General features: G+C 48.3%; 1 protein-coding gene across 6 annotated transcripts in view; it reads right to left on the bottom strand.

Annotated features, from left to right (window-relative positions):
* Positions 1–761: 761 nt before the first annotated feature.
* Positions 762–25,499, bottom strand: part of CD82 (CD82 molecule) — a 42,614-nt gene continuing 17,876 nt past the window's right edge. For 4 of the 6 annotated variants that reach the window (XM_042791073.1, XM_032998521.2, XM_032998520.2 and 1 more), the window contains exons 2-9: positions 21,718–21,799; positions 16,036–16,108; positions 12,469–12,593; positions 11,204–11,278; positions 6,220–6,327; positions 3,771–3,962; positions 3,398–3,481; positions 762–2,917 (exon numbers count right to left, since the gene is read on the bottom strand). In XM_042791073.1, the coding sequence (XP_042647007.1) occupies positions 2,840–2,917; positions 3,398–3,481; positions 3,771–3,962; positions 6,220–6,327; positions 11,204–11,278; positions 12,469–12,593; positions 16,036–16,108; positions 21,718–21,780 (798 nt within the window). In that variant the 5' untranslated portion in view covers positions 21,781–21,799 and the 3' untranslated portion in view covers positions 762–2,839. Of the gene's footprint in view, positions 2,918–3,397; positions 3,482–3,770; positions 3,963–6,219; positions 6,328–11,203; positions 11,279–12,468; positions 12,594–16,035; positions 16,109–21,717; positions 21,802–25,499 lie in introns of all 6 variants that reach the window. The other 2 variants (XM_042791074.1, XM_042791075.1) reach the window with 1 other exon arrangement.

Genomic DNA, 25,499 nt, shown 5'->3' with positions numbered 1-25,499 from the left:
TCAGGAGTCTTGACAGCCATTTTAAATGGCCAGAAACACCATGGGGCAGGATCTGAAAGAATTTTGAGATCCAGCTTATGTCCGCTTCTTACCTGCTTAGCTGAGGGAAGCAAGAAGATTCATAGCTGCTCTACCTACTTCTCAAGAGCTGTTCAAACAATCAAGCCCAGTGTGTGGTGGCATAACCTACGGAAAAGGCTACCTTGGCTTTCTTTCTGCTCACAGTGATAGGGCAGGGGCTGAGAGATCTTTTTTTAAAATAGCAGCCTGGAGGCAGAAGCCTACTGAAGGTGAGTAGGAAGAGGAAAAAATGATAAAGCTAAACTAGCAGAGGCTGCATGCACTGTGGGCCTAGCAGCAAGGTTATATTCTGTCAGTTAGTCCCTGAGGCTTATGACTTCACAGAGTGCAGGCTGTACAGATTTGAAGCGATATCTTCAAATAGAGAGATCGCTTAGCTTAGGAGGTAACAGGTAATTCAAAGGAACTACCACTTGGTCAGCTCACCCTAGGACTGCCATACTTCTTAAAACAAGGCTAAGTTTCCTCTAGAATATAGCCCAGGAAAATCGTCATCTCCCTCTGCTGGGCAGTATCTCCACAGTCCACACTGATCTCCCATGTGGCCTCAGAACAGCTCTTCACAGGCCCTGTGCTACCCCCAACAACCAAGGTGTCAGTGATTTGCATGTAAAGCAGAAAGGCGTGGAGAGGAAGCAAGGGGAAACCACTGCAATGCACAAGTCGTAGGCAGAGATATGTATTTTTTAGCAAAGTCTTTATTACAGAAATATTCACCCTCTAGACTTTTATATCTGTACATGCATTTCTTCCGGTAGGAAGATGTTACTAAAAACAGACAAAAAACAAAAAGGAAACCCAGCATGGGCTCCTTTTTACTTGCTGCTCAGCATTGGCATCTGTAACTGAACAAGAATCTTACAAATGAGAACACTTTAGAGAATAAGCTTTGTGCTACAAAAGCTAGCAAGCTTTACTGCTAAGAAGGGTGCCTTCTGCTATAGCAAAGGTCAGCTTGAAGGATCCGTGCAGGAAGGGGCAGGTGTCTCAAAATAGCAAAGCCTTAGACCTCCGTAAAAAACAGTCGCCCAGTCTCATCTACTCCCCCCAGTCACTGCTGTCCAGAGATTAGGACAGAGCAGGGACCCACTGCTGGGGCCTGGATTGCCTGCATGAACCTTTCTTCCCAGAAGGAAAACCGAGTAGGTAGTGAAGCCATCCCTTGGAACTGCTTTTTGTGTTATTTCCACCATCCCCGCCCCTGACAAGGGGCAGTCCCGGGACCCTCTCTGTAAGGCAAAGACTCTCTCCCCCGGGTGCCTTGTACCAGGCCTCAGGCAAGGACCAGCCACTTCTCTCTCATACAGCTCCCTGCTGTCAGGGTGCTCGCACGCACGTCCAGCTGGAGGAAATCTGTTGTGCCCAAGACACCTCTAAGACTGAGGATTTGCACCCAGCTCCCTTATCGAAGAAGTTGGGGCAGCTGGTCACATACATTTCCTACTTTCTTCTGCTCTACACCGCTCCCTGCTGCTGGCCGAACAGCCCAGCCATCAAGTACAGAAACCACCCAGCCCGTACGACTGCAGAACCAGCTACTTGCCTGCTGCAGCACTTCCACTAAAGACAGAGCTTAGGCTGCAGCCACGGCTCCAGACCCCAATGGAGTCAAAATACCGGACAACTGAAATCAAAGCAACTTATCCTTGCATCCAAACTACAGAACCTAAACTGGGCACTGGTAGCAGTGATATCTCCAATATACAGCACCAACAGTCCAGTCAGATCCCTCCGTATTCCTAACTAAAAGCACAGCTAACAGATTTTATGTTCATAAAGGGGCCAGGGGAAGAATCAAGTCAATCATAACCTCTATAAAAGTTGGCAACCCAAAAATGCAACCAGCAGAGTCAGCCCGGGGCTGAGTCCCCACTACACAACAGTCTCTGAAGTGCCTCCAAGCTGACAGAAGCCAGCAAACCAGTGCTAGGGGGAGAGGAAAAGGTAAAGAGGCGAGTGGGAGAAACATGTTAAGTGTCAAATCCAGCACCCAAGGGACCCAATCCCAGAAGCAGCTGAGCACCACCACCACAATCTGCCAGGCCACGCTAGGAACAGGTAGGCTTGGCTCCCTCCCAGTGGCTTCTCATCACACTCAAAGGGAAGAATTCCGCCGAAGGCAAGGCGCAGCTGACTCCAGAAGCAGGAGAAGCAAGTATGAGGGTAGCGCTCGGTGTTTCAGATGAGAGCCTTTGCGGGAAGATGCACAGTAGGAGCCAAATCAGGTTAACTGCAAGGGAGGAGAAGGCCTATAAAGCACAACTAGTTACCACCACAAGTCAGGGAAGTAGGTGAAGCTGCAAAAGCACTGGAATCTCAACAGCAATCCTGGCTCATGGGACAAAGAGAAGGGACTTCTAGGGGAAAGAGGGAAGATGGGTGGGAGGACAACGAGGCAGGAGAGGAGTTATTGTATGTTAGGCCCAGTGGGTTGTAGAATGGAGATACGAATAGTATGATTTAACACGGAGCAGGCAGCAAAGGCATTGTCCCCTCAGGTTAATTGGCGTCTCGTGATATGCGACAGTTAGGTTCTGCTTCCTGAAGTAGAAATAATCCAGAGGCAGGATGAAGGTGGCCCCAGGGCCCTATTGCCAGAAGATCAGGCTGTATTGCAGCTCTAACAGTTCTTAGCAGAGTGGTATCAGAAATGGGATGTCACAGGAATAATGGTCAATGGTTGGACAGTCTGGGTATGAGGCAGGAATGTTCTGTTTGCTCCTTTCTCTGCGGTGCCGTAGCTCTGGAGCCAGCCAACTCAAGACTTGGGCACTTTGGTGTAGTCTTCGCTGTGTATGTTCTTGCAGAGCGAAATGGACAGTATCATCCCCAGCAGCTGGAATAAATAATGAAGAATGGAAACAAAATCAGTGACCAGACAGACAGTAAGGTGACACCACACAGGTGAACAGAGTTGCTCCCCAGTGCAAGGAAAATGTAATAAAATCAGAATAACAAAAATATTTTGCTTCAAAAAAAGGTGTGCCCGTATCTGGAATCTGTGTTATGGGCTTTTTAAGGCAGTAAGTGGGATCTCACTAGTGGGACATTGCTTGTCTCTCTCTTCCTAGTTATGCATGCAGTGAATTGCCAAGCATCAGACAGAGCAGCAGGAACCACAGGCAGACACAGGGCTTTGTTCAATTTTTAACCCAACCAATGCAAAGCAGCAGTCCAAAAGCTCCAGGCAGACACAACCAAGAGCTAGAATTGCACTGCCGTTAAACCAGGTGTCTATTACTTGAAAAAAACAGATTTGCCTTTAAAAGAGTCTCCACGGTAAGACAGTATAGGTTCACATCAGGGAGTGGCTTACCTCTATAACAGCAACACCGGTGCAGACCCCGAGAATGACACCAAGGTTGTCTTTCAACCACTTTTCTACACCTTCCATGCATCCCTAATGGAGAAAACATGGTCACAATGGAAGGAAGCATGAATCTAAATATCTCAGGGCTGAAAATCCATAACACATCTCCTTGTGCACGCAGGGATTATCCCAGCGCTGTGCTATACCAAGTTTCACAGTAGTTTTAGCAGAAAAGCGCAGGATGCCTGTCCCTCCTTGCCCCAATTTCCGCAGATACTTCAAGCAATACTGACGTGAAAAAAAAGTGCTCTAAATAATTCCCAGAGGAACAAAGACAACTTCAGTGGAAGCTTCACGGGGCCCAGACACAGCCACTCACCTGCTCATGAACAGGCCAGTCAGCATACGTTGCAGTGCCATTGATGGGGACATCCAGGTTACAGAAACCGCTATCTACCTGAAAGTCCTTGGAGCTATTGGAGCAGGAGCAGGGATACTGAGTCATGCTTCGGTTGATAAGAATCTCATTATTTTCCCAGTCCTTTGCTCCAGTCCAGCCACAGCAGGCGATCTAATAAAGCAGAGAGAGATCATCACGGTCTTATACTTTGTACTGGTAACATACTGCACGTGAAAACAAACAGGCAGTGGAGGTGGAAGAACACAGGTGCTCTCTGTGTATCAACAACAGTCAGGCCATGCAGTTTGCATGAATTAATTGAAGTAGAACATCATCCTGATTACCAGATGATAACCTATGTATAGGGCCATCCAGAAGACAGGGGCATTATTTCCTTCCAGAGGATCACTCTGCCAGCAAGACAAGAGTTACAGGGCCACTTCTAGCAGACTTTGAGCATAGTAGACTATAATAGCCATAAAGTTCTAGCACACTAGTCATGCTAGAATACGAATCCTTCACCAGCCTTACTGCATGAGGACTAGATACTCAGATTTCAGCAGCCCATACAGCTTGACATCAATTCTAGAGAGTGTAGTTTTAATCGGCTTTTGCAGACTAAATACTAGCAAATCTCATCTTATAGGCAGGTGACAATGCTAAACAGAGGTAAAAGTACAAAACAGATGTTGCTGGTGGGCCAGCTGGAGGAGGGCAGTTGTCCTGTGTGACACATCTGAAAGGGTTTTTTTTCAGTCCCTCCAGTTCATCGTCAGCAGATTGATTTGGTGAGGGAGAAGCAAGGCTGGCAAGAGACTCATGTGTTAACAAGACATCATGTGTATTCAAAGGCATCTCAAAAGGATTACTACCTAGTCTTCCACTAGCAATGCCATTTCCATAGGTTTGAACGCTCGGAGTTTTTCTTTGAGTAGCACGCATTTTCTGAGCAGACACGAAGCAGAAACTTTTCATTTCCTGGTTGCCATTTGCAAGATATCACTGATCTTAAGCTGTGGCCCCCGGGGGACACCCGCTGCACAAGGGTGATGACACGCCACCGAGTCACCACGAGTTCGATGTGGCTGACGTGGAGACTGGCTGGAAGATGGGATGAAGAAAATTTTCCATCCAACCAAACATTTACATTTCTATACAGCCGCGTGATAAAAGTGCCATTGTTGGAGGGGAAAGCACATCGGGAAGTCCAGGAAAGACTAAGATCTTCTTAGGCATGGATCCCAGTGCTTGTACAGTGGTACAGAGCGGAAAGGCTATCACACTTCAAGTTGGAAGTTTAGGGGAAAATCCCCCTCTGCTCATAAAAGGAAAAGTAATGTTTCACTCTGACGTAACAGACATGAGAGCAGAAGTACAAACAGCTGAACACCCACACCAGGATGAGCATTTGGTTTCCAAACAAGTGTTGAAGATCCAGCCCCCAGAAGAAACTACCTCTGCTTTACAGAGGTTTGGGCTTTAACTCCAAGACTCATCTACAGAACACCCACCCCCTTTCAAATGCTAACTTTAGTCTATGAGAGGAATTAGACTCCTAACACTCGACTACACCTCTACAAAACCTTCTTCTGTTCCTACATAAAAGGGCTCAAGCAGGATCCTCTCTCCACAGTAGACTCAGGCTTCTCTTGAGTTCACTAGTGAGGAGATGTAGCTACAGTGATAAAACATAAATAAATCATTCTGCCTCCAAGGGGAAGAAAAACTGCAGGTCAGTGTTTTGCAGACTGAAGAACAGACAGAAGAAAAATGCTATTACTTGTACTTACTACACATCAGTCCCCTGCTGGGCATGTATTTAACCACCACAGCCAGCCAGCTCTCAAGCTTGTGTTTTGGCAGTAAACAGCTATCATGACACCAGTGTGCCTGAACACCGACCTAGATGCTCAAGCACTGACCCTGATGCTAAACAGAAACTGTGGCCAGTTGGATGGCTCCCAGGAACGCTGACACTTGCAGAAGAGCCATCACAATAAGCAAGCAACATGCACCAAGTAGTAAGGCAGGCAGTGCTGCTGACTTGCCTGGCAATAAGCTAGGGACTTCACTTGCTACAAAAATAGTATGCACCGTGGCTTTCACACAGGCTAGTATCCTGGAGACCCTGCAGACAAAGAGAAGTATTGGGGTGCCGTTTGGTAGTCCAGATACATTAGGCTGTGCAGCCAATACTAGCTAGTTCTAACACCCAGCATGCAGGAATCATTCAGGGTCTTACCTAGTAATAGCAAGCAAGACAGTTTTCTAGTCTGCAGGCACCAAACTTCACAGGCAACTCTGTAGATCAACCAGATCAATGTGCTATAGTATTGCCTCCTGCAATACCTGTTTCCCTGTCCTCAGCCTAGTTTTAAAGGCCATTGCCTGCACTGACAAATAGCATCATCTGCCCCCTGTGACTCACCTGTGTTTGCACATAGTCCCATGCATATTGTAAGTTCCTCTCATCGTCATTCAAAGGGTCATAATTTTCAATCAGACTTCCAACTATGTGAGACAGCTCTTCTTTCAGCTGGCAAGGAAAAAAAGGCCGGAGAGTTAGGTTAGTCCGTCCCCTGTAGCCTTTTCTTTGGGGCTTAGGGTACATATATGCAGCTTTGGTCGCTCAAAAAAAGCTAACTGCAAAAAGTGATAAGGTGATATATACAGCCTCAATCTTGAGGGGAAGGTAAGACAGAGGCTTTGCTATGTAATGCAGCAGCCAAAGCACCGGTACTTCCCAGCAAGTCCTTTCCTAGACACAGAGAAAGGCTACAAACCTGAAGAGGAACAAGGAAATGGTTATCCTGGTAAGAAAGGCTGAACAACTGCTGCCTGCCCCAAATGAGATAGAGGTGAAAGATAAGTGCAAGCTGAAGGACAACACTGCTTTAAGTACTCACAGGTGATGTACTTCTAACTGTGCACTGCCAGCGAGACTCTGTTCCAGAATCTCAGTCATTGCAGTTCATCTCCAATGCTCAGGGAAGGTAGGAGTCACTCTACTCCTGTATGCAACTGGGTTTTCTGACATACAGCTGGTGGAAACTTCCCTTTTTCACAAGGTGTTGATCTGCCTTTCCCCAAACTCCTAGAACTGCTGCTTCTATTTTAAGTCATGAAGTACTACAACTATCTAAACTGCTCAGTAACAGCCTTACCACAAAGCTCAGGTATATAAAATCATCCCTTCACCCTCATTCCTTATCCAGACACATTTACAACACCTTCCAGTCTCCCGAGAGGTGCAGGCTACCACCTGGCAGACTGCTTCACCTTCTTCCTTCCACTTTCTGAGGAGAGCTGTTATTGCTAAGGACAAACCCAGGTCACAAGAGGCTGGAGAGAAGTGTCTTTAGACTGCTCAACAGATGGGATAGACTTAATTAGCCAGAGCACCAGGATGCTCCCATCCCATGTATTACCTTTTTGTCTGTGGTGCTACAGCATATTTCAGATCAGTGGAAACGGTTTTGCCTCGTTCTTTCTACTGTTAAGCATTGCAAATGACCATGGCAAACCCAGGGACACCCAGCAAGAAGAAGGAGTGACTCCCATTAGAGAGAAGCTTCTCTACATCAGCAACTCTTCTTCCTAGGAAAGCTGCAGCTCAGCTCGCTGGGATCAGCTATGTCTAGGCCAGACAGACAGGAGCTGCATAATCTTTCTTCTCAGGATGTCTAGCTCTTCCCCTTTTAATTACTTTGCTTCCCCTTTTTCTTCCCTTCAAATCAAGGCAACCTGACCTGGCTCTCACTAATGAGCTTGGCCTTGGCTGCTGCCATAAGCCTTATCAGTTACTGAACCTCTGAGTTCCCACCCTCACACTGCTGCTCCATGTGCCGAGGGAGGCAAGAAGAGCAGGGTTTGTTGTCCTACCCTGGGGCCCATCAAGCCCCTCGGCTACTAGGCCAGATGAAGCCTAGTGTCACTTCTGCAAGAATCCCAGTCAGTGCCTCTCTTCTCCATCCCAGGACCCCACCACAAGCAGAAACAGGGCCGAGCCAGACGTCCCCAATCGCAGCTGCATAGGGAAGCTGTGTCCCCGTTCTTCCCCTACTCTTACTCAAGAACAGGCAAGAAGTCTTAACAGATAGCTCTAATTTCAAAAGGTGACGCATTTCAGTTAAAGAAAAACTCAGGCATTCTCAGGTGTTCCAGAAGGTAATTGGAGAAAGGGGAAATATTGCGCAAACAATAGCATGGCTCTGAAGAGCACACACAGAGGCAGCTTGTTCGTGGGTTTAACCAGCAGAGCAGCCCGAAGGGGAAACACAGGCACCTGCAGCTGATCACCATTCTATACTAAGCAGAAGAAAACTGAAAGAGCAACAAGCCAGAAAGGCATCCTGAACACTCAGGCAGGCTTTCAACACCCTCGCCACCTTTACCCACTTAAGGCCCGTCAGGACTGAGGGCTCTGCGGAGCGTGACTGCCTCTGGAAATGGTTACCCCTTGCTTTCTGGGCTCCTGCTGCTTCCCAGCTCTAGCTGGCCCGCTGCCCGAAGGCACAGCCCTGCCATGCCACAGCTGGGCTATTCAAAGCCTGGGCACCAAAGCCACCGACCGCTGCCAGAAAGCGGCAGGGCTGTCAGTGCCCCCCTCACGTGGGCTTGCTGAAGAGGGAGCTCCGGAAAGCTGAACACCAGAGGCAGGAGTGTAGGTCTTCGATTCCAGTCTTGTCACGCAGGCTTCTTCCACTGTCAGACACCATCGGTCATCTATCCTGTCCCTCTGACACTCAAGCTAGATCCTTCCCCCAGCGTTTATTAGCATCTAGCCTGCATATGAAAATAGGCTCAAAAAAACAGAAGCGGGCCCTCACCCCCGCCAGTTACTTCAGATTCTGAAACTAATGCTTAGTCCACACCCCTGGACAAGTTGCTGAGTGCAATCCCCCTGGCCTGTTTGCTGCAAACAATAGCTAGCAAGTAGAGCAATTCCCAAAAGACCACTGCTCTCCTTCCCTCAAGGCATTTAGAGCCAAGCTGCAGAGAACTGCGTGATCGAGGCCAAGAGAGACCTTGCCCTGACTCTCGCATGTTTAGGGGCTTGTGATCCACTAGATGTAGGTGAGCAGCTCACAAAGCAGAACGCCTTTTGCAACATTTGTGACATTACTATTTTGTCGGCGCTAAAAAAAAAAAAAACAAAAAAAACCACCCCACCACACTGTTTCAGTGGCCAACAGAGGTAGGGAAAAGGATGTTGCATCAACATCCTCCCAATTAGTACTGGGCAATTCCAGTCTGGAGGGGCATTCCTCTAGCAATGCCCATGGGAGAGGCAAAGCAGCAGCCTTCCCGTCAGAGGCTCAGCCTTTTACAGTTACACTAACTCTGTTTCAGCATACTTTCGTATGTCAGAGGTGGGGAAAGATTTTGACACTGAAAAGGAACAGATATTCCAATCAAAAAACATCAAGTGAACCGGTTCCGTAGCTACTAATCAAGAAAAGGGCAGGTAGAGAGGAGTACAACAATAATCCTGCTTATTCTGCACTGCAGAAATAAATACTTCAGTTACAAGAAGTGGAGGAGCGAGTATCATCTTGCTACGTTCTGGCTCCAAGATCCTTTTCCTTGTTTTATATCCAACCAAGATCCTGAGGTCAGAAAGAAACAAACACAAAGAACGCAACAGAGATCTGGGGACTGGATCTTGAGCAGTTTTCAGTTTGCTTCGCTGTGCTCCGAGCCCCCCCGGGGATGACGTACATCAAGCGAAGCAGAGCGACATGCGTAGCGTCGCCGAAGCGCAGCCACAAACCAGCGTGTGGGAGGTTTCAGCCAAGACCTTCCTGAAACAGTTTTTCTGAAGTGCTCTAGGCAGGTGCTCCGGGGGATCTCCGAAACAGAAGGGCTCTAGAAGAGCTTTTCAGTAAGTTTTGTTCACTGAGGACTGAACAGGAGCATCTGCTCAAAGCCCGGCTTGCCCTGCCGTTCTGCTGGATCCGTACAAGTGACGATCGCAGCCACACTGGCTCCAATGGCTGTGCAGAACAACCCCCAGCCCTTTTAGTCTCTCCCTGGTCTGACTGAGGTGCAGATGAAGATCCACAGCTCAAAAGCTGGAATTTTCTAGAGCAGAGTGACAGCTGGAGGAGAAATACCAACGGAGGTACGGAATTTCATGGTCTCAAAAGTCACATTTCCCTGTCGCAGGGGAATGCCCGGCCCCACACCTCCTCCTCTGCATTAGTCAGAGCTGTTTGCTGAGAATCAGCAGCTTGTTTAAAGCTGTAACTTTACACACCAGCTAGCCAATGTTTCAGTTTCTCCTTCAACTCCAGCCAGCCCCGAGAGCAAGCTACATTCTCACACCATTTGGCAAGGAACCCAGCCAGCAGCTGCTCACAGTCACCACAGCTGCTTGCACAAAGCTCACATCAGGGGCAGGCACCTTCCCCCCCACCCCTAAACTTTCACCCCCGAGTCCCCCCATCCATAACTTCCTCAGCCACCTGCTTTCTGTAACCACCTAGCAGGAGGGCTGGCTTTGAAGAAGTAAGCACAGCCGTGCAGTGGTACGGATAGAGTTATGTGGCAAAGGACAGGGTTACCCACAACTGGTACCAGAAACCTGCATACCAGGACAGAAGCCAGCAGGGACCCCACGGTTATAATTTGCTCCCGCTGTGGTAATGTGGCTCCCAGTTTAGCTGTCAAACAGCTGGAAGCCTGACTGGGCACTGCCCTGGCCAGGGAACCTATAGCCAGAATGGGCTGTTGCAATGCACTTAAGAGGCTCAAAAGTTACTCCCTTTACACTACCAAGTTCATTGAAGCTCTAGAAGCATACACTGTGACACTGCACTCCTGACAGAGAGATCCACTTCAGAATGTTAAACCACTTGGCTTTAAGCTTACACTGTAATAACAGGAACTGTCAAGATACTTGGGTTTTCCCCCAGGGAAAGAGGACAGCTCTTCCAAAGAGAGTTTTACATACAGATGCAGAAGGACTGAAAGGACCCAACAAGATGACACAAGGAGGGAAGCCAGTCAGCAAAGCAATCACTCAGGTTGGCAACCCCTCAAGGCACCAATGACAGCAACATGGTACTGGTAATCACTGCTACTACATGCCCAAATAATAGACTGCAGCAGGATCAAGAGGAGGTGTGGTTAAAAGCCTTTCAGGAATTTCTTTTTACTGTTCCCACTACCCAAAAATAAAGCCTGCATAGCAAACAGTGCTTCATAATCCTTGAGAAAGTAGCGCTACTGAAGCTGGCAGATACAGAAGCAGCAAACTGTACAGCAAAGCTGCTGAGCTGGGATAGAGGAAAGGAGAATCCAGTTATGCCTGCTAATGGCATGGCCCAGTTTGGAAGAAAGAATTTCCAGGTGTCTCCAGTTCCCCCAAACCAAGACCAAGGAACATATGCACAGTAAGAAGCACTTACCATTTCTTTCTGGAAGTAAATGACCAGTCCAGCAGCAACCTGAGTTATGAGGATTACCATCAGGCACGTAAAGTACTGGAAACAAAGGAGAATAAATGACCACTATCACTTTAGAAAGGTCTGCATGTAACAGCACAAGTTTTAGTAAGATTTCATATACAGGAGGAGTCACAGCACTGAGCCAACACCTTTGCCTGCAGACAAGCTCTGCTATCAACAAATGCTCTCCCCAGCAACAGGCTTAAGTACAAGCATCTAAATCAGACCAGTATGCCTCAGCACTTCTCCCATCAGGCAGGCTTCAGGAGGGAGAGGGTTTACAAGCACCCTCTGTGTGTGTCATTCCAGCCAGAACTCCCTCTCCTCCCAACTCCAGCTCCATTCCCAGACCTCAATCACTCAGACTCTGCCTACCCCAAGCCTCCATGGCAAGAAAAGTCAATTTTAGAAACCTATATTTTTAAAATTATTATTTTTAAAGTCAATTACCTTTTTTTTTTTTAAAAAAAAAAAATGCTATTTAATTCGTTTGAGGATCTAAATTTAAGATTCACCAGCAAAATGCTTTTAAGGAAAGTTTGACATCTGAGGTTACTTTTAAACAGTTGCATCTACTACCATTACATTAAGAGATGTTCTTAATACCAGGACACACAACATGGCCATACTTGGTTTCCTATACATATGTGCTCTGAATAAGCAGGAGCCAAGTAGCAGGCTGAGGTGTATGAAGATAGTGACAACCTCATCCATCAGAGATGGACAGAAAACTTCCTGTAAATGAACCATTTGAAGAGAGGTCCTGACATACAGGACATTCCTAATCGAGTCTCTTGCACTTCCCACAGAAGATGAACTTTGCAGCACAGGAGGACACTGTACTCTTCTCTCTCACTGCCACTGATATTCATCCTCACACCAGTAAGAGCACAATTCCAACTGGGAAGTTGGGGTGGGGGGGGCATGAGGTACAGGGTCCCCTGGGACGTCCCTCCCCAGCTGGCGGTCCGCAACCCACTGTTTGCAGAAAGTGTCAGTGACATCCTCTCTCATTTTGTAGAGTTATTAGCTCATTGTTAGTAATGTCTGAGGGACAGCTGCTGCAGCCTCCTGACTGCTGGAGAAGTTACTGTGTGCAAATTAAGAACTGGATCCAAGTTGACCTACCAGAAGTACCATCCCCAGGAGACCTGAGCCCAAGCTACACTCCAACAGATATTTTGCAGGAGAGGTATGGATCTAAAACATAGCATGAATTTTCTCACCAGACCCAAGAGACATCGGATTTCATTGACTGCTCCAAGACAGCCCAGGAACCCCATCAGCATGGTCAGAGCCCCAACACCGATGAGGATGTATGCACCAGTCTTCAGGGAGGGAGATGACATCTCTAAAGGGGCCAGGAGAGGAAACAAAATTAGCTACTGACAAGAACTACATCTGCCATCACCATTTAGAGAACTGTCTCCGTTTCTACTTAAAATAAATAGTCTGTTGCCTTCTACAAAGGGACTGCAGAGGCATGTGGACCGTGGAGACAGAAGGCTGTTTCTGGCTGTCTTCTGATGAAGGAAGACTTTTAAAGCCAACCTGCAGGTCTCCATTATCTCAGAGCCTGGACGACTCAAGGTCACTCCAAACAAACGAACATTGTTTAGAGAAAGTTAGCTGCTTACTGGATTTTTAAACCCCTCATGAATGCACTCTGAGTAAGATAAAGTATGTTCTACTCCACGACTGCCTTTTTGCTTCACTTCACTGTCTTCAGAGAAGCTTTTTTCCAAGTCCTAAAACCCCTTTTTGGTTTGACTTTTCAATTTAATGCATTACTCCTTGTTCCAGCCATTCTGTTTTCATGTATTCACTTTCAGTCAACAGTGGGACACACAAACTCAGTGGAGTGAAACATGACACAAAAGCTACAGCCAGCGTTGAGCACAGATGATGTGACAGGTCACTTGAGTAGTCAGAGTTGAATGGATGGTGGCTGGGCACTCACTGCAGGCTGTGGCAGCACCTGTGCATGACCCCCTGCAAATAATACATGCTAGGTCAGGATCAAAACAAGTATCATGACCAAAGTAGCTACTTTTACATATCCTCCTAGCTATTCCCTGCTTCTGTGTCTGGAATGACTATGCTTTTGAACACAACAGTTTTTCAATCAAGTTTAGATAGTAGTATTTCAGACATGCTGGTGCTGTCAGTCCTCTCCCCTCAACATTTAGTACTCTGAGCAGCAGAAGAAACAAGCTCTTAAATTTGGGTTGGTCCCAGGACTATTTCTTGCAGAATAGGACTGGAGGGAGCAAGCATTGTGGCATAAAAGTTGAAGAGATAATCTGTCTAGAAATAGTAACCAGAAACCTCATTTATCATTAAAAGACATTCTTAAATCTGCAAGCTGCACAATGTAGGGGAATTCTGGATGTCCAGTGATTAATGAAAATTATGTTCCTAGAGCTCAGCATTTAGTTTCCTGGACAGAAGTCCAAGAAGGCAAGCTTCCTCTGAGCTCCTCCTGAAATGAGTTGAGAGAGAGTAACCGATTCCAGACCAATACTCTCCCCCCCTAACACATACCTCCCCCCACTTCTGATACCTGGTGCAAGTCACCAGCTTCCAAATTTTTTCCCTGGAACACGCTGAACAGAGGAAGAAGGTCAGTTATCAAAAAAATGAACCAGAGCTGTTTGACACACAGGTCATTGCAGGCACATCAGCCTTGATCCATTTCCAGGCCAGACTCTCCCTGGCTAGATGTCCTGGTTTTGGCTGGAATAGAGTTAATTTTCTTCTTAGTAGCTAGAACCACAGAAACCAGGATCCTGCTCTGCCTTCCTTACCAGTCCTGGAGCTCTTGCTCTACAGGTTAGGTGCTGATACTGCAAAGCATTTATTGAGCTAGCAGCCTTACAAGAGTGGCCTTCACAAGACTTCACTATTCCCTCCCTCAAAATCTGCTCAGCCATCACACAAGTGTGCAAGTGCCCCGGTTGCAGCACCTCCACAGTGCTAGAAAGCAGTTGCTTAGCCAGCTTCTCATCATAAGAAAGAAAAAGGTATTTCCAACTCAAAAGAGCTTTGGAGAAGCACCAGGGGCAGGGGGACAGGAGCCGTGCTTACACTTCTCACCCACAGTACATGTTGTCTTGCAAAAGAAGGCTCGGCTGGCACGACAACTCCTGCCCTGTTTGCTGTCCCTCCGTGTTTTCCCCTGCGCTGGGCAGGCGGCCAAGCAAGTACAACAGGCTCCTTTGGCCAGAGAGCCCTGCTGTGCAGAGCTCCCTCCCCATGCCTGGGTTACTAAAGCAGAGGGAAAAGAGGGGTAAGGCACGGGAAAGGAAGCAAGGGGGCAGGGAGAAAGAGCTGATGCTAGAAATCTCCAGGAAGGAAGCTAAATCCTTAAGTGCTCTATTTGCAGAGATTCTGGGTAAAAAATAAAGAAGCAGAGCCAAGCTCAGAGACGTCGTACCTCAGCCTGGGCGAGCAGCTGCTGGCCCACTGGTCCTGCCTCGGACCCTGAGGGGTGCTGCAAATAACCAGGCCCTGGTAAGCTCCTTTTTGTCTGCCTGTATTAAAAGCGTGCCTTTGCTCATGCTGCCACTTCATTAACCAACACCCCTTGTTGTGCTTCTTGCCCTTCCAGGACTGCAGCAGCAAACCAAATGTGGCAGGACAACAGAGCAAGGGGCAAAATCTGTGCCTATGGCATTAGTGGGGGTGTCACCTCCTCCCAGCACCTTCCAAAGCCAGGCCAGGGTGTTCAGCAGGACTTGGGAGATAAAGCACTTTGCAGGATCAGTGTGGTGGGGAACAGGGCTATGAATGCCATTGCTGTTCACTCCTTGGGGCTGCACGCAGTGTGCAGGCAGCTATCCTGCAAACACCTGACGCTGGTGCCAGAGTCAGCAATTCGGGAGGCAGTGGCAATGGCTAACCAGACAAGTTATGTGAAGCCTCCTCTAGGAAAAAAGCACAAAGGAAGCAGAGCTTGTGAAAGATGGAGCCAAGCTACTCATTTGGTGAGAGTCCACTTACAGCCCAGCAAAGCCCAGGCTCTGCTAAGCCAGCTCAGTTTTTTGGTTGTTGCAGAAAGCAGACCCTCTGTTAAGATTCAAGTTGATGCTTCTGGCTGACTTAAAGGAGAAGGAAGCTAGCCCCTTGCACGTGCAGCAACACAAAATACCTCTGATGGCTGAGTCTCATGAAGTATATAATCAAGTATGTTTTAGAAGCTTTTAGAAGTCAGAGCACTAAAGACTTCACAGACCCACTCCTTCCATCCCCGTTCAGATCTACATCCTCTACTGTTTAAGAGCAAACATACTGGCTACTTTCAATGCACATTAAGCATCAGTAAAACCAGGTTCTTTCTTTGGCATTTAAAACAGTCAAATTGAAATAGATCATTACAGAAAGCAGTGGGAGCATAGTGGACTTGCATAATAAAACTACATTAAGGCACCGGGGGCCTTTGGACATGATGGTAATAGGGAGGCTGTCACGGAAACACAGAGCAGGCAGTGAAAATAGGATTAAATACTAGTCCCTAGGTTTAAAATGAAGTATTTGGATTGTTGAGTGAAGAGGCAATGGTCTCACTCTGACTCTGGTGTTGCAATCCACAAGGCCAGGAGGAACGCTGTGTCTCCAGGGTTGCCCCCTTCCACCCTGTCCCCGAGAGGGTTCCATCTCACTATACACCACACTACTGATCGGGTCACAGGCCATGCATAAAGTATTGCCATCCCCAGACTACACCCTGGTCAAGCACAGTCCCGGATGAGACAATTCAGAAGGAGAAAGAAGATGAAGAAACATGGTCTTACGTAAAACTGCAATGAAACTGGTTTTGTCAGCCAGAATCCATATTCCAAAACCCAGGATCACAGCACCCAGGATCTGAAAGAATAAGAACAAAACACATAGAACTGGCTTATTAATCTAGACAAATAAGAAGAGGCAGTCACCATTACCCATATTTCAAGAGAAGAAACAACGATTCTTTTGCTGTTCCCACCCATGTCCCCATGGTACAACTCCCAGAGTAAACAGGATTAGCATGGCTCCAGGAAAAGCGTCTCAGTCAACTGCACAGGAGCCCCAGGTTCTGCTCGGATGTCCTTCACGTGGTATTTCAGTAGTACGTGATGTTGTACAGGAAGACTGTTCAAAACAGTCCAAGGAGATGCCTTGCTGCTAGAACCTTGTCAGAAGCAAAAGGTAAACACACTGCTTCTGTGAAGAACTGAGGAAGGACAAACATCTAGCACAGGATTTTAAAGATTTTTTTTGAATAGAGAAATCCCTGACCCTATGGAACCAGGCTGGGAGCCAGCTGCCAAAGGATTAGATATCTGGCAGCTGGAACCTTCCCAGGAAGGAAATCTTGGGCTTGTCAGGCTCTGTGATAATGTTATGGCTTCAACCCACAAAAGGAAAAAAACATAGCAGCATTCATTTTGCATGAAGGTTCCCTTGAGTGAAGTGCTTTGCCCCTTCCAAAGCCAAGCTTAGGCGTTTTGGCTTGGCCACTACTTTATGCCAGAATACCCCAGGCCCTCAAGTCAACACAGCTTGCCACCAACAGAGAATCAGGAGTTACGAAACGTCAGCCGTGATCTCTGCCTCGCTCACCACACAGTCTTATTTTATCTAGGGCAGGGATTAGTAAAGCAATATGTCCCTGTGAGGACTCAGCAGAATCCAGACATTGAACTGAGAAGGCAAGAGACATACAGTTTTCCCATCACATTTTGGAGGAAGGGGTGTGGGAAAGCATGCTCTGTTTTAGCTTCCACGTATCACCATGTTTTTTACTACACTGTGAGGTGTTTGCATGTAGATGAGCCTGGCTCCCACATTAGAGAGCACCATTATACCCATAATAAAGTAACTACGCTGAGAAGCTTGTAAGTCTGCAGGTTTGATAAGAAGTTGACACTTGTGCTCTTCTGCCATCGAGAAGTGGCAAAAGCTGAAAACCACTTGTGCAAAGATCTAAAACAGACTTTGAAGAAACAAGGGAAGAACAAGGGGTACAAGTGAGATGCTTCCAGAGGACATGAACTGCAAGCAGCAGTTCTTACACAAGCAGGGTTTCAAGATAGGATGAAGTGAAATACTAAATAAACCAACAGGGCTGAAGAGAGATTGCAATTCGGTGCTTTATTAGAGAACGTCCTGATATTTGGGAGACAAGAGAAATACCAAACCACCACCTGAAGCAAGTTGGCAGGGAGGGTTGTATGGACAGGCATCAGATCAACATTTTGCAAGTTTATGTTATGCTCCAGCTCTTCATACAAAGAAGCTTTTCTGAGCAAAGATAAAGCAATGGTCTGAAATAAGCTGCCTGCAAGCTTTCCTGGTTTGGCAGAGGGCACAACACATAGTTAGTTAGCTCTGGGAACAGGATTAGAAAGTCACCAAGCCAGTTCCCATCTGTGAAGATGGATGAAGAAGACTGACTCAGCACCAGAAAGCATGTAGCTGTTGTATCCCAGAAAAGAGGAAGAAAAAAAAAAAAAAGATAAAAAGACAGGATGGCAGTAACAAGAATTCCCCCTTGCCTTATGTCTCAACATGCTGCACCACAGCACTCAATCCACTGATCAAACTAGAAAGGCCCCTTGAACACACAACAGCTGTGGTGCCTAAAAAATTCCTCTCAAACTCGGTATTGCCAATAACTGCCGAATTTACAGTTGAAGGCAGTCTCACATTTAAACTGTAGTCTTAGTAAAATATTTGTTTTAACAAAGATGCAAACCGGGCTGTATGTGACATCTCTCTTGGCTCGCTGACCCTGAAACGTCACCTAAGTTTTGCTGTTGCTGACAAAACACAGACCAGCTGCAGAGCCCAGTTCCTGGGAAGTTATTTGTTATGAGGTGCTCAGGCTATCCAAGGCCTGTTTTCACTCTGATCTTTGCTCTAGTCCACAACTTGTGTGTTTGCCAGGAGCTGCTGTGGAAGACACTAAGAGGAGAAGACAGGGAGAAAATAAACCACAAGGAGAAAACACTGTCCTATTAACAACAGAGTATTTACCTCCTAGCAGGATAGTATCTATGGTCAGCATCTTCAGGAGTTTGCACGAGACAGAGAGGCTGCTTCTGCCACTGGCTTAGCTTCAGACTCTCCACGGAAGAAATCATGTCTGCCCTCAGTGGGGTTTAATTCCTCTGCTCCACTGCTTTAAATTCCTGAAGTGGGGGACAGATGTCTCCCCTCAACCATGGGGTGGAAATTTCACCCTGATTTCAGCAAGATCCCCTTCCACACCCAAGCCAGAAGGATGCAGGTTCCTCGAGGCAGGACCAACGGTTTCCCAGGGCAGAGCCCAGTGAAGAGGGACCTGGAAGAACTAAGGTGTGATGAAGCTGACTCACCTTTCTGGAAAGAGCAGCCGGGGGTCCCCGGCTGTCCTCCCCCAGCACCGCCTTCCTTCACACTCAGATTGCACGAGGGAACGTTGAGCCTGGCACAAGTGCCCACAGAAAGGCTCTTAAACTCCAGGCTTTTAGGTCGTAGCCTTCTGCTCCATTTACAGAAGGGTTTAGAGATAGGACAGACAGTTATATATTCTAAACAAATAGTTTCCAGAGACTGTTGAACTTGTCTCACAGAACTGTCTTCCCTTTAAGGAGATGCATCTGCTGTGGCCCACGTCTACTACCCCAGAAGGTAGAGATGTGTTAAGTTTTGATTAGAGAAACAAAGCCTATACTCCAAGCTTATGCTTTTGGTATCTTTTGTAGCAAGCAGGCAAGCATTCCAAATAACCTTCTTCCCTTTAATCAGAGCAGATCAAGCCCTTTCCTGAAGTAAGGCTCCAAGACTGCAAAATACTACCAAGTCCCTGAACTACTTCTGCTATAGCAAGGGACCTTCTCACAGACCTCTAGCTGTACATAAGCGCTATTTCAATTACTAACTTCTAAAAGTCACTGGCATGTCTCCAAGGGCGTAATTCGTCATCTCCAAGCAAGGCTGGAGAACACACTTCAGGCAGCAAGGGCTGGCCTGCACAGGGTGCAATCAGAGAGGCTCAGCTCAAGGTCCAGAGCAGACACAAATCTCCATCACCAGCATTAATGTTCACATTTGTGCAAGCACTCTCCTCAACAAAACTCAGCAGCTCTGGGAAACCAGCACGAGGTATGGAAAAACCTGTCCATGCTGGGAGCTCACAGCAACTCAACAGAAGCAGTTTCTCGGCTAGATTAATATTGATTTACAACATTTATCACATTGCATAAGCTCCAGAATCCCTCCCCTGCATTCAGACCTTGAACAATCGTAACGGAAAAAGCTTCTCATGTCAACTACTTCCTATGACAGGGAGAGAGTAATGGATACCACCTTCCTCAACATCTGGCACGTGCAAAAAGCCTGTCATTGGTCAAGACAGAAGCACGCTCAAAATCTTCACTCTAGAGAAGTATCAAGCTCCCCACCAGAACACAGTGGCTTCAGAGACCTCACTTCCACGGAGCAGCCGGAGGGGAAGACAGTGACCATGTCGCACGGTGGGCTCAGCAGAGAGCTCATTCAAGCAGCTTCTCCCTTCAGTCAGCACAGACCTCCTGACACCCCACCTTAAAACTCTTACTCTCCAGGCTCAGCTCAGTGCATCAGAACAGCTTTCCCTGAGAGGGAGAGGGGCTGGCTGGTACACGAGAGGAGTTGATTTGGAGCAGGGTGTGTGCAGGACAAAGCTGCTTCCCATCATCTGCAACCCAGACAGGAGTGCTCAAGCCCCACCCGGGAGCTGCAGAGGGACTCGGCGCCTGCCATCCTCCCAGTCTTGCAAAATGTAGGAAAATGCAGTTCAGCACTGACACAGGTCAGCCTGACAAAGCAGTTCAGCTCTGCCTCCTGACAGCACAGCTATCCCCACAGGCTGCCCGTGACCGTGCCTGGCTCAGCAGAGAGGGGAGAGGAGGGAAACGTGGAGTAGAGATGCCACAATGACCCCTGAGAGCATGCAGCAAAAACAGCAACACTGCTGTAAGGCATCATAGTATTTCAGGCTGTTGTCCTTCCCCTTTGCTCCCATGCTAGGCTGGCCTTCTTGAAAAGAACTTTCTCTCTACAGAGGTTAGCTAATGAACTTGGACCTAGGCTTGGGGATAGAGGAAGGGGCTTCAGGGAGACTCAAACACTGCCTTAAAAAGTGTAGCTCTTTTTCCCAGGGTCGACTAGTTAAAATATTTGCTGCTTTAAAATTATCACCTCTTCAAGAGAGGAGATAGCCTGGATGTTAAATCCTTCACAGGAGTCCTGCACTAGTAGAACAATAGGCCTGGACTCAGCTGGATTTTTCCTATCCTTAAAGCGGACCAAATCATACCCAGAATGATCTAGTCGCACTTGAAAAACCTCTTCTCTCCCCTCCCTCCCAAGAGTCTTCCCCATGGATGCTCTGAGCACCCCTGACTTTCAGCCCTTAGACCAGAGCTAACTACTCTTCAGACGGAAGCAAAATGCAGAGAGGAAAGAGCCAGCAGAGTAAACCAAGGGAAACAAGATCCAGATGTGTCTCAAGTTCAAGCCCATGTGCCAGCAGCACAGCACAGCCATGCAGGAAGCAAGAATGAAGCTGTGTGCAGGGACAGAGACCAGAAAGCAGTGCTCACACCTTATTGTGCTCCATTTCCCTCCCTGCCCTCCCAGCCTGGCCCTTCCTTCCCCTTACACGCTGCACAAAGAGTAAAAATATCAGACAGGGTATTTTCTTGCCGGCATGTGGAAAGCTGAAACCTTGTGCTTCCCCACTACGCCATCCCACTGCAGGAGGGAGGGCAGCACCAACAGTACCATCACCGCCCACACAACACACAATACCTGAGCTTCATGAAAGGATGCATGCAAGAACATGTACGGCTCTCCCAGACCCACTCTGATCCAAAAGAAGCTCATCTTTTGCTGAGCCTCATACTTGAAAATAACTGCATCCAGTGGGCTGCCTCATTTCCCCAGGCAAGCCTGCCCCAGTCTCCCCCACCTCCCTTTCAAACAGGGTACTTGGACTAATTCATCTTGTTAAAAATCAAAAACAGCCACTGGGACTTGAACAAAATTAGAGTTGCTCTTTGAAGCCTGCCTGGCCTATTTAGGAGGGCATTGCCATTAATTGGCAGGTTTTGTAGCTTCTCTGCTGCTCAGGGGCAGCTCAGCTGCTGCTCCAGATGTGGCAGAGGAAGCAGTTACAACTACTCTCCTTCTAGAAAGGACTTGTAACTCCCGTTTTCCCTGCCCACTGCAGGAAGGGAGCTGTGTGCACTGAAGACAGCAGGTGGGTACTGGGAGCAGAGCTGCTCGACGTACCTGGGAGCTGCACAGCAGCTCTGATGTCCCTCGGCTTCAGGGATTCCCTCCCTCCTTCTAAAACTGTGACCATTTTATTTAATGAACGCACTGGGCCAACATCCAGAAAAAGCACCTTTCCAACTAATTTTAGTCCAGGCCTTCCTTGCTACTCTGAAGATGCTCACAATACTTACAAGGAACAGGAGATTGAAGAGGAAGAGGAAGTATTTGGTGACTTTTAGGCAGCCAGACCCCATCTTCTTTCACTTACAGGACCTAAGGGGAAAGCAGAGAAAACCAGTTATTTTAGTGACGGGTCCTCCAGGCAGCTTCAGAGCAAAACCCTTACCCTGTGCAGAGCTCTGGATCTGCTGGTGGGCCTCGGAGCAGACACACAGAAAGCATATGCTCCACAGACAACCCAAGTTGCCTTTTCAGGGCAGCAAAACAGGGCATCACCATCCCTACAAATACAAACAGCCACTGCTGCCAAGACCTCCTGGAGAGCGACTATCAGCAGTTAGAGGGATTTAATCACAAATACACTGCTAAATCCATCACTATTGATATGGACTTTGCATTAACAGCATAGCACATAGCACAGGGAATAAACAAGAGGAGTTAGAAACGTGCACACGCCTGCAGGGCTATGATCTGATTGGCATCACAGAGATGTGGTGGGATGGCTCCTGTGCCTGGAGTGTTGACATGGAAGGGTACAGGCTCTTCAGGAAGGAGAGGCAGGGGAGATGAGGAGGGGGGGGCACCCTCTATGTCAGTGCCCGGAGCTCTGCCTGGGGATGGGTGAGGAACTGACCAAGAGATTATGGGTCAGGATTAAAGGGAGGGCAGGGACAGGAGGTGTTACAGTGGGGGTCTGCTACAGGCCACCCGACCAGGAAGACTGAGCAGATGAGGCTGTCTATAGAAAGAAAGGAGCAGCCTCATGTTCACAAGCCCTGGTCCTCATGGGGAACGTCAACCACCCCAGTATCTGCCGGAGGGACAAGACAGCAGGGCATCAGCAATCCAGGAGGTTCCTGGCATGTGTTGATGGTAACTTAACTCTCCAGTGACGGAGGAATCAACGAGGAGAGGTGTTATGCTAAAACTTGTTCTCACCAACGGGGAGGGGCTGGTGGGGAATGTGGAGCTCAAGGGCAGCCTGGGCTGCAGTGACCATGAAATGGTGGAGTTCAAGATCCTTAGGGCAGTGAGAAGGGCACACAGCAAGCTTGTTACCCTGAACTTCAGAAGAGCAGACTTTGGCCTCTTCAGGGATCTGCTTGGCAGACTACTCTGAATAGGATAAAGCCCTGGAGGGAAGAGGGGCCCAAGAAAGCTGGATAATATTCAAGGATCACCTCCTCCAAGCTCAGGGGCAATGCATCCCGACAAAGAGGAAGTCAGGTAAGAACACCAGGAGGCCTGCATGGATGAACAAGGAGCTCCTGGACAAGCTCAAACAGAAAAAGGAAGCCTACAGAGGCTGGAAGCAAGAACAGGTAGGCTGGGAGGGATAGAGAGAAACAATCTGAGCAACCAGGGATCAGGTTAGGAAGGCCAAAGCCCTGATAGAATTATCAGGCTTTATTTATAGTGGCCAGGGATGTCAAAGGCAACAAAAAAGCTTTTACAGGTACGTCAGTGATAAAAGGAAGACTAGGGGAAATGTGGGCCTTCTCTGGAAACAGGAGACCTGCTTTCCAAGGACATGGAGAAGGCTGAGGTACTCAACAAGTATTTTGCCTCAGTTTTCACCAGCAAGTGCTCCAGCCATACTGCTCAGGGGGCAGAAGACAAAGGGGGGGACTGGGAGAAAGAAGAACCATCCACTGTAGGATATCAGGTTTGAGACCATCTAAGCAACCTGAAGGTGCACAAGTCTGTGCGACCTGATAAGATGCATCCACGGGTCATGACAGAACTGGCAGATGAAGTGGCTAAGCCACTACCCATCATATCTGAGAAGTCGTGGCAGTCTGGTGAACTTTCCCCTGACTGGAAAAGGGGAAATACAACCCCCATTTTTAAAAAGCGAAAAAAGGAAGACGGGGGAAACTACAGGCCAGTCACTCTCATCTCTGTGCCCAGCAAGATCATGGAGCAGATCCACTGGTCAGTGTTGGGCTAAGCACTGTTTAACATCTTTGTTGACAACACGGGCAGTGGGATCAAGCGCACCCTCAGCAAGTTCACCAGTGGCACCGAGCTGTGCAGTGTGGTGACATGCTGGAGGGAAAGGATGGCATCCAGAGGGGCCTGGGCAGGCTGGAGAGGTGGGCCTGGGCAAACCTCCTGAAGTTTAACGAGGTCCTGCACATGGGTTGGGGCAATCCCAAATACAAATACAGGCTGGGCGATGAGTAGATTGAGAGAAGCCCTGTGGAGAGGGACTTAGGGGTCTTGGTTGACAAGCTCAGCATGACCCAGCAATGTGCATCTGCAGCCCAGAAATCCACCCGTGCCCTGGGCTGCAGCCAGAGCAGGGGGGGCAGCAGGGCCAGGGAGGGGATTCTCCCCCTCTGCTCCGCTCTGGGGAGACCCCCCTGCAGTGCTGGGGCCAGCTCGGGGCCCCCAACAGCAGAAGGACACGGAGCTGCTCGAGCGGGGCCAGAGGAGGCCACGGAGATGCTGGGGGGGCTGGAGCAGCTCCCCTGGGGGGCCGGGCTGAGAGAGTTGGGGGGGTTCAGCCTGGAGAAGAGAAGGCTCCGGGGAGCCCTTCGAGCGGCCTCCCAGGGCTTAAAGGGGGGACAGGGAAGGTGGGGAGGGACTCTGGATCAGGGGGTGGGGATGGGACGTGGGGTGACGGGTTTAAACTGACCGAGGGCAGATTTAGATGAGATGTAAGGCAGAAATTGTTCCCTGTGCGGGGGGTGAGGCGCTGGCCCAGGGTGCCCAGAGCAGCTGTGGCTGCCCCCTCCCTGGAAGGGTTCAAGGCCAGGTTGGACGGGGCTGGGAGCCCCCTGGGCTGGGGGAAGGGGGCCCTGCCCGGGGCAGGGGGGTGGGACTGGATGATTTTTAAGGTTCCTTCCAACCTAAACCAGTCTACGATTCTATGATCGATAGCATCAAGCAAAACACCAACCCTAGCTACCACTCCCGATGCAGAGAAGGGATGTGCTTATCTGATGAAGGAAATCAGAAGGCCAGCTCCCTTCTCATGAAAAATCTCATCTCCTCGTGACCCTTAAGCAGCTGAAGCAACACTGAAGAGAAATGCCAAAGGGTCAGTTTAAAAGGCAGCATTAAATCAAGCTTCCTGCAATTCAGCATCTGATGCCTTGACAACGCATGAGTAGTGAGTCTCCTCCATAATTACCTACTACCAATTCTGCTGCAAGATCAAGACAGGCAAGATTTCAACAAGTCTCAGTTTCCAAAGACAACCTCACAAGTTCAAGGCAGTGTGGGAACACAGATAAAACAGGATACTGGTTTTAGTTAGTTGGTACCAGCCACACAAACTACACACATCCATGGGACAGCTAACAAGCAATATAGGGAGGGCAAGAGGAAAACTCCAGGGCAGGTCTTCAACACAGAGAGAAGGTACTTTACTGTATCTGAAGTTAACTCTGCTGAACGGTTGAAGCCCATGTAAAGCATGAGGAGTGATGACAAGGTTGCTCTCAACACTGGGAATTAGGCAGCTTATCAGCAATGGATCTTCATCAGGTCTTTGCAGCACAGGACCCGGGGAAGTAAATAGATCTGTATTACTGCAAGCTACTTCATTTCTCACTTGTCTGACAGCAAATTGTTCAGAAGCTAGAAAAAGTCCCGCAGACCATCCCTGCTACTGAAGTAAGCCTCATCCTGGGGAAGCAGCACAGCTGAGTAACACATGAGGACCGGTGGGGAAACATCTCAGAGGTCTGCTTTCCTGCTTCTCCTTTCTCCCCCATGCTCAGTTATGTTTCCTGCATAGGCAACAGAGGACTTTTAAGTTCCTTAAAATCTGCCCTAGCAAGCT

The sequence above is a fragment of the Tyto alba genome, unplaced genomic scaffold (assembly GCF_018691265.1).
Source record: "Tyto alba isolate M040663 unplaced genomic scaffold, T.alba_DEE_v4.0 Super-Scaffold_18, whole genome shotgun sequence".
NCBI lineage: Eukaryota > Metazoa > Chordata > Aves > Strigiformes > Tytonidae > Tyto > Tyto alba.
This window is presented reverse-complemented; position numbering and strand designations above follow the sequence as displayed.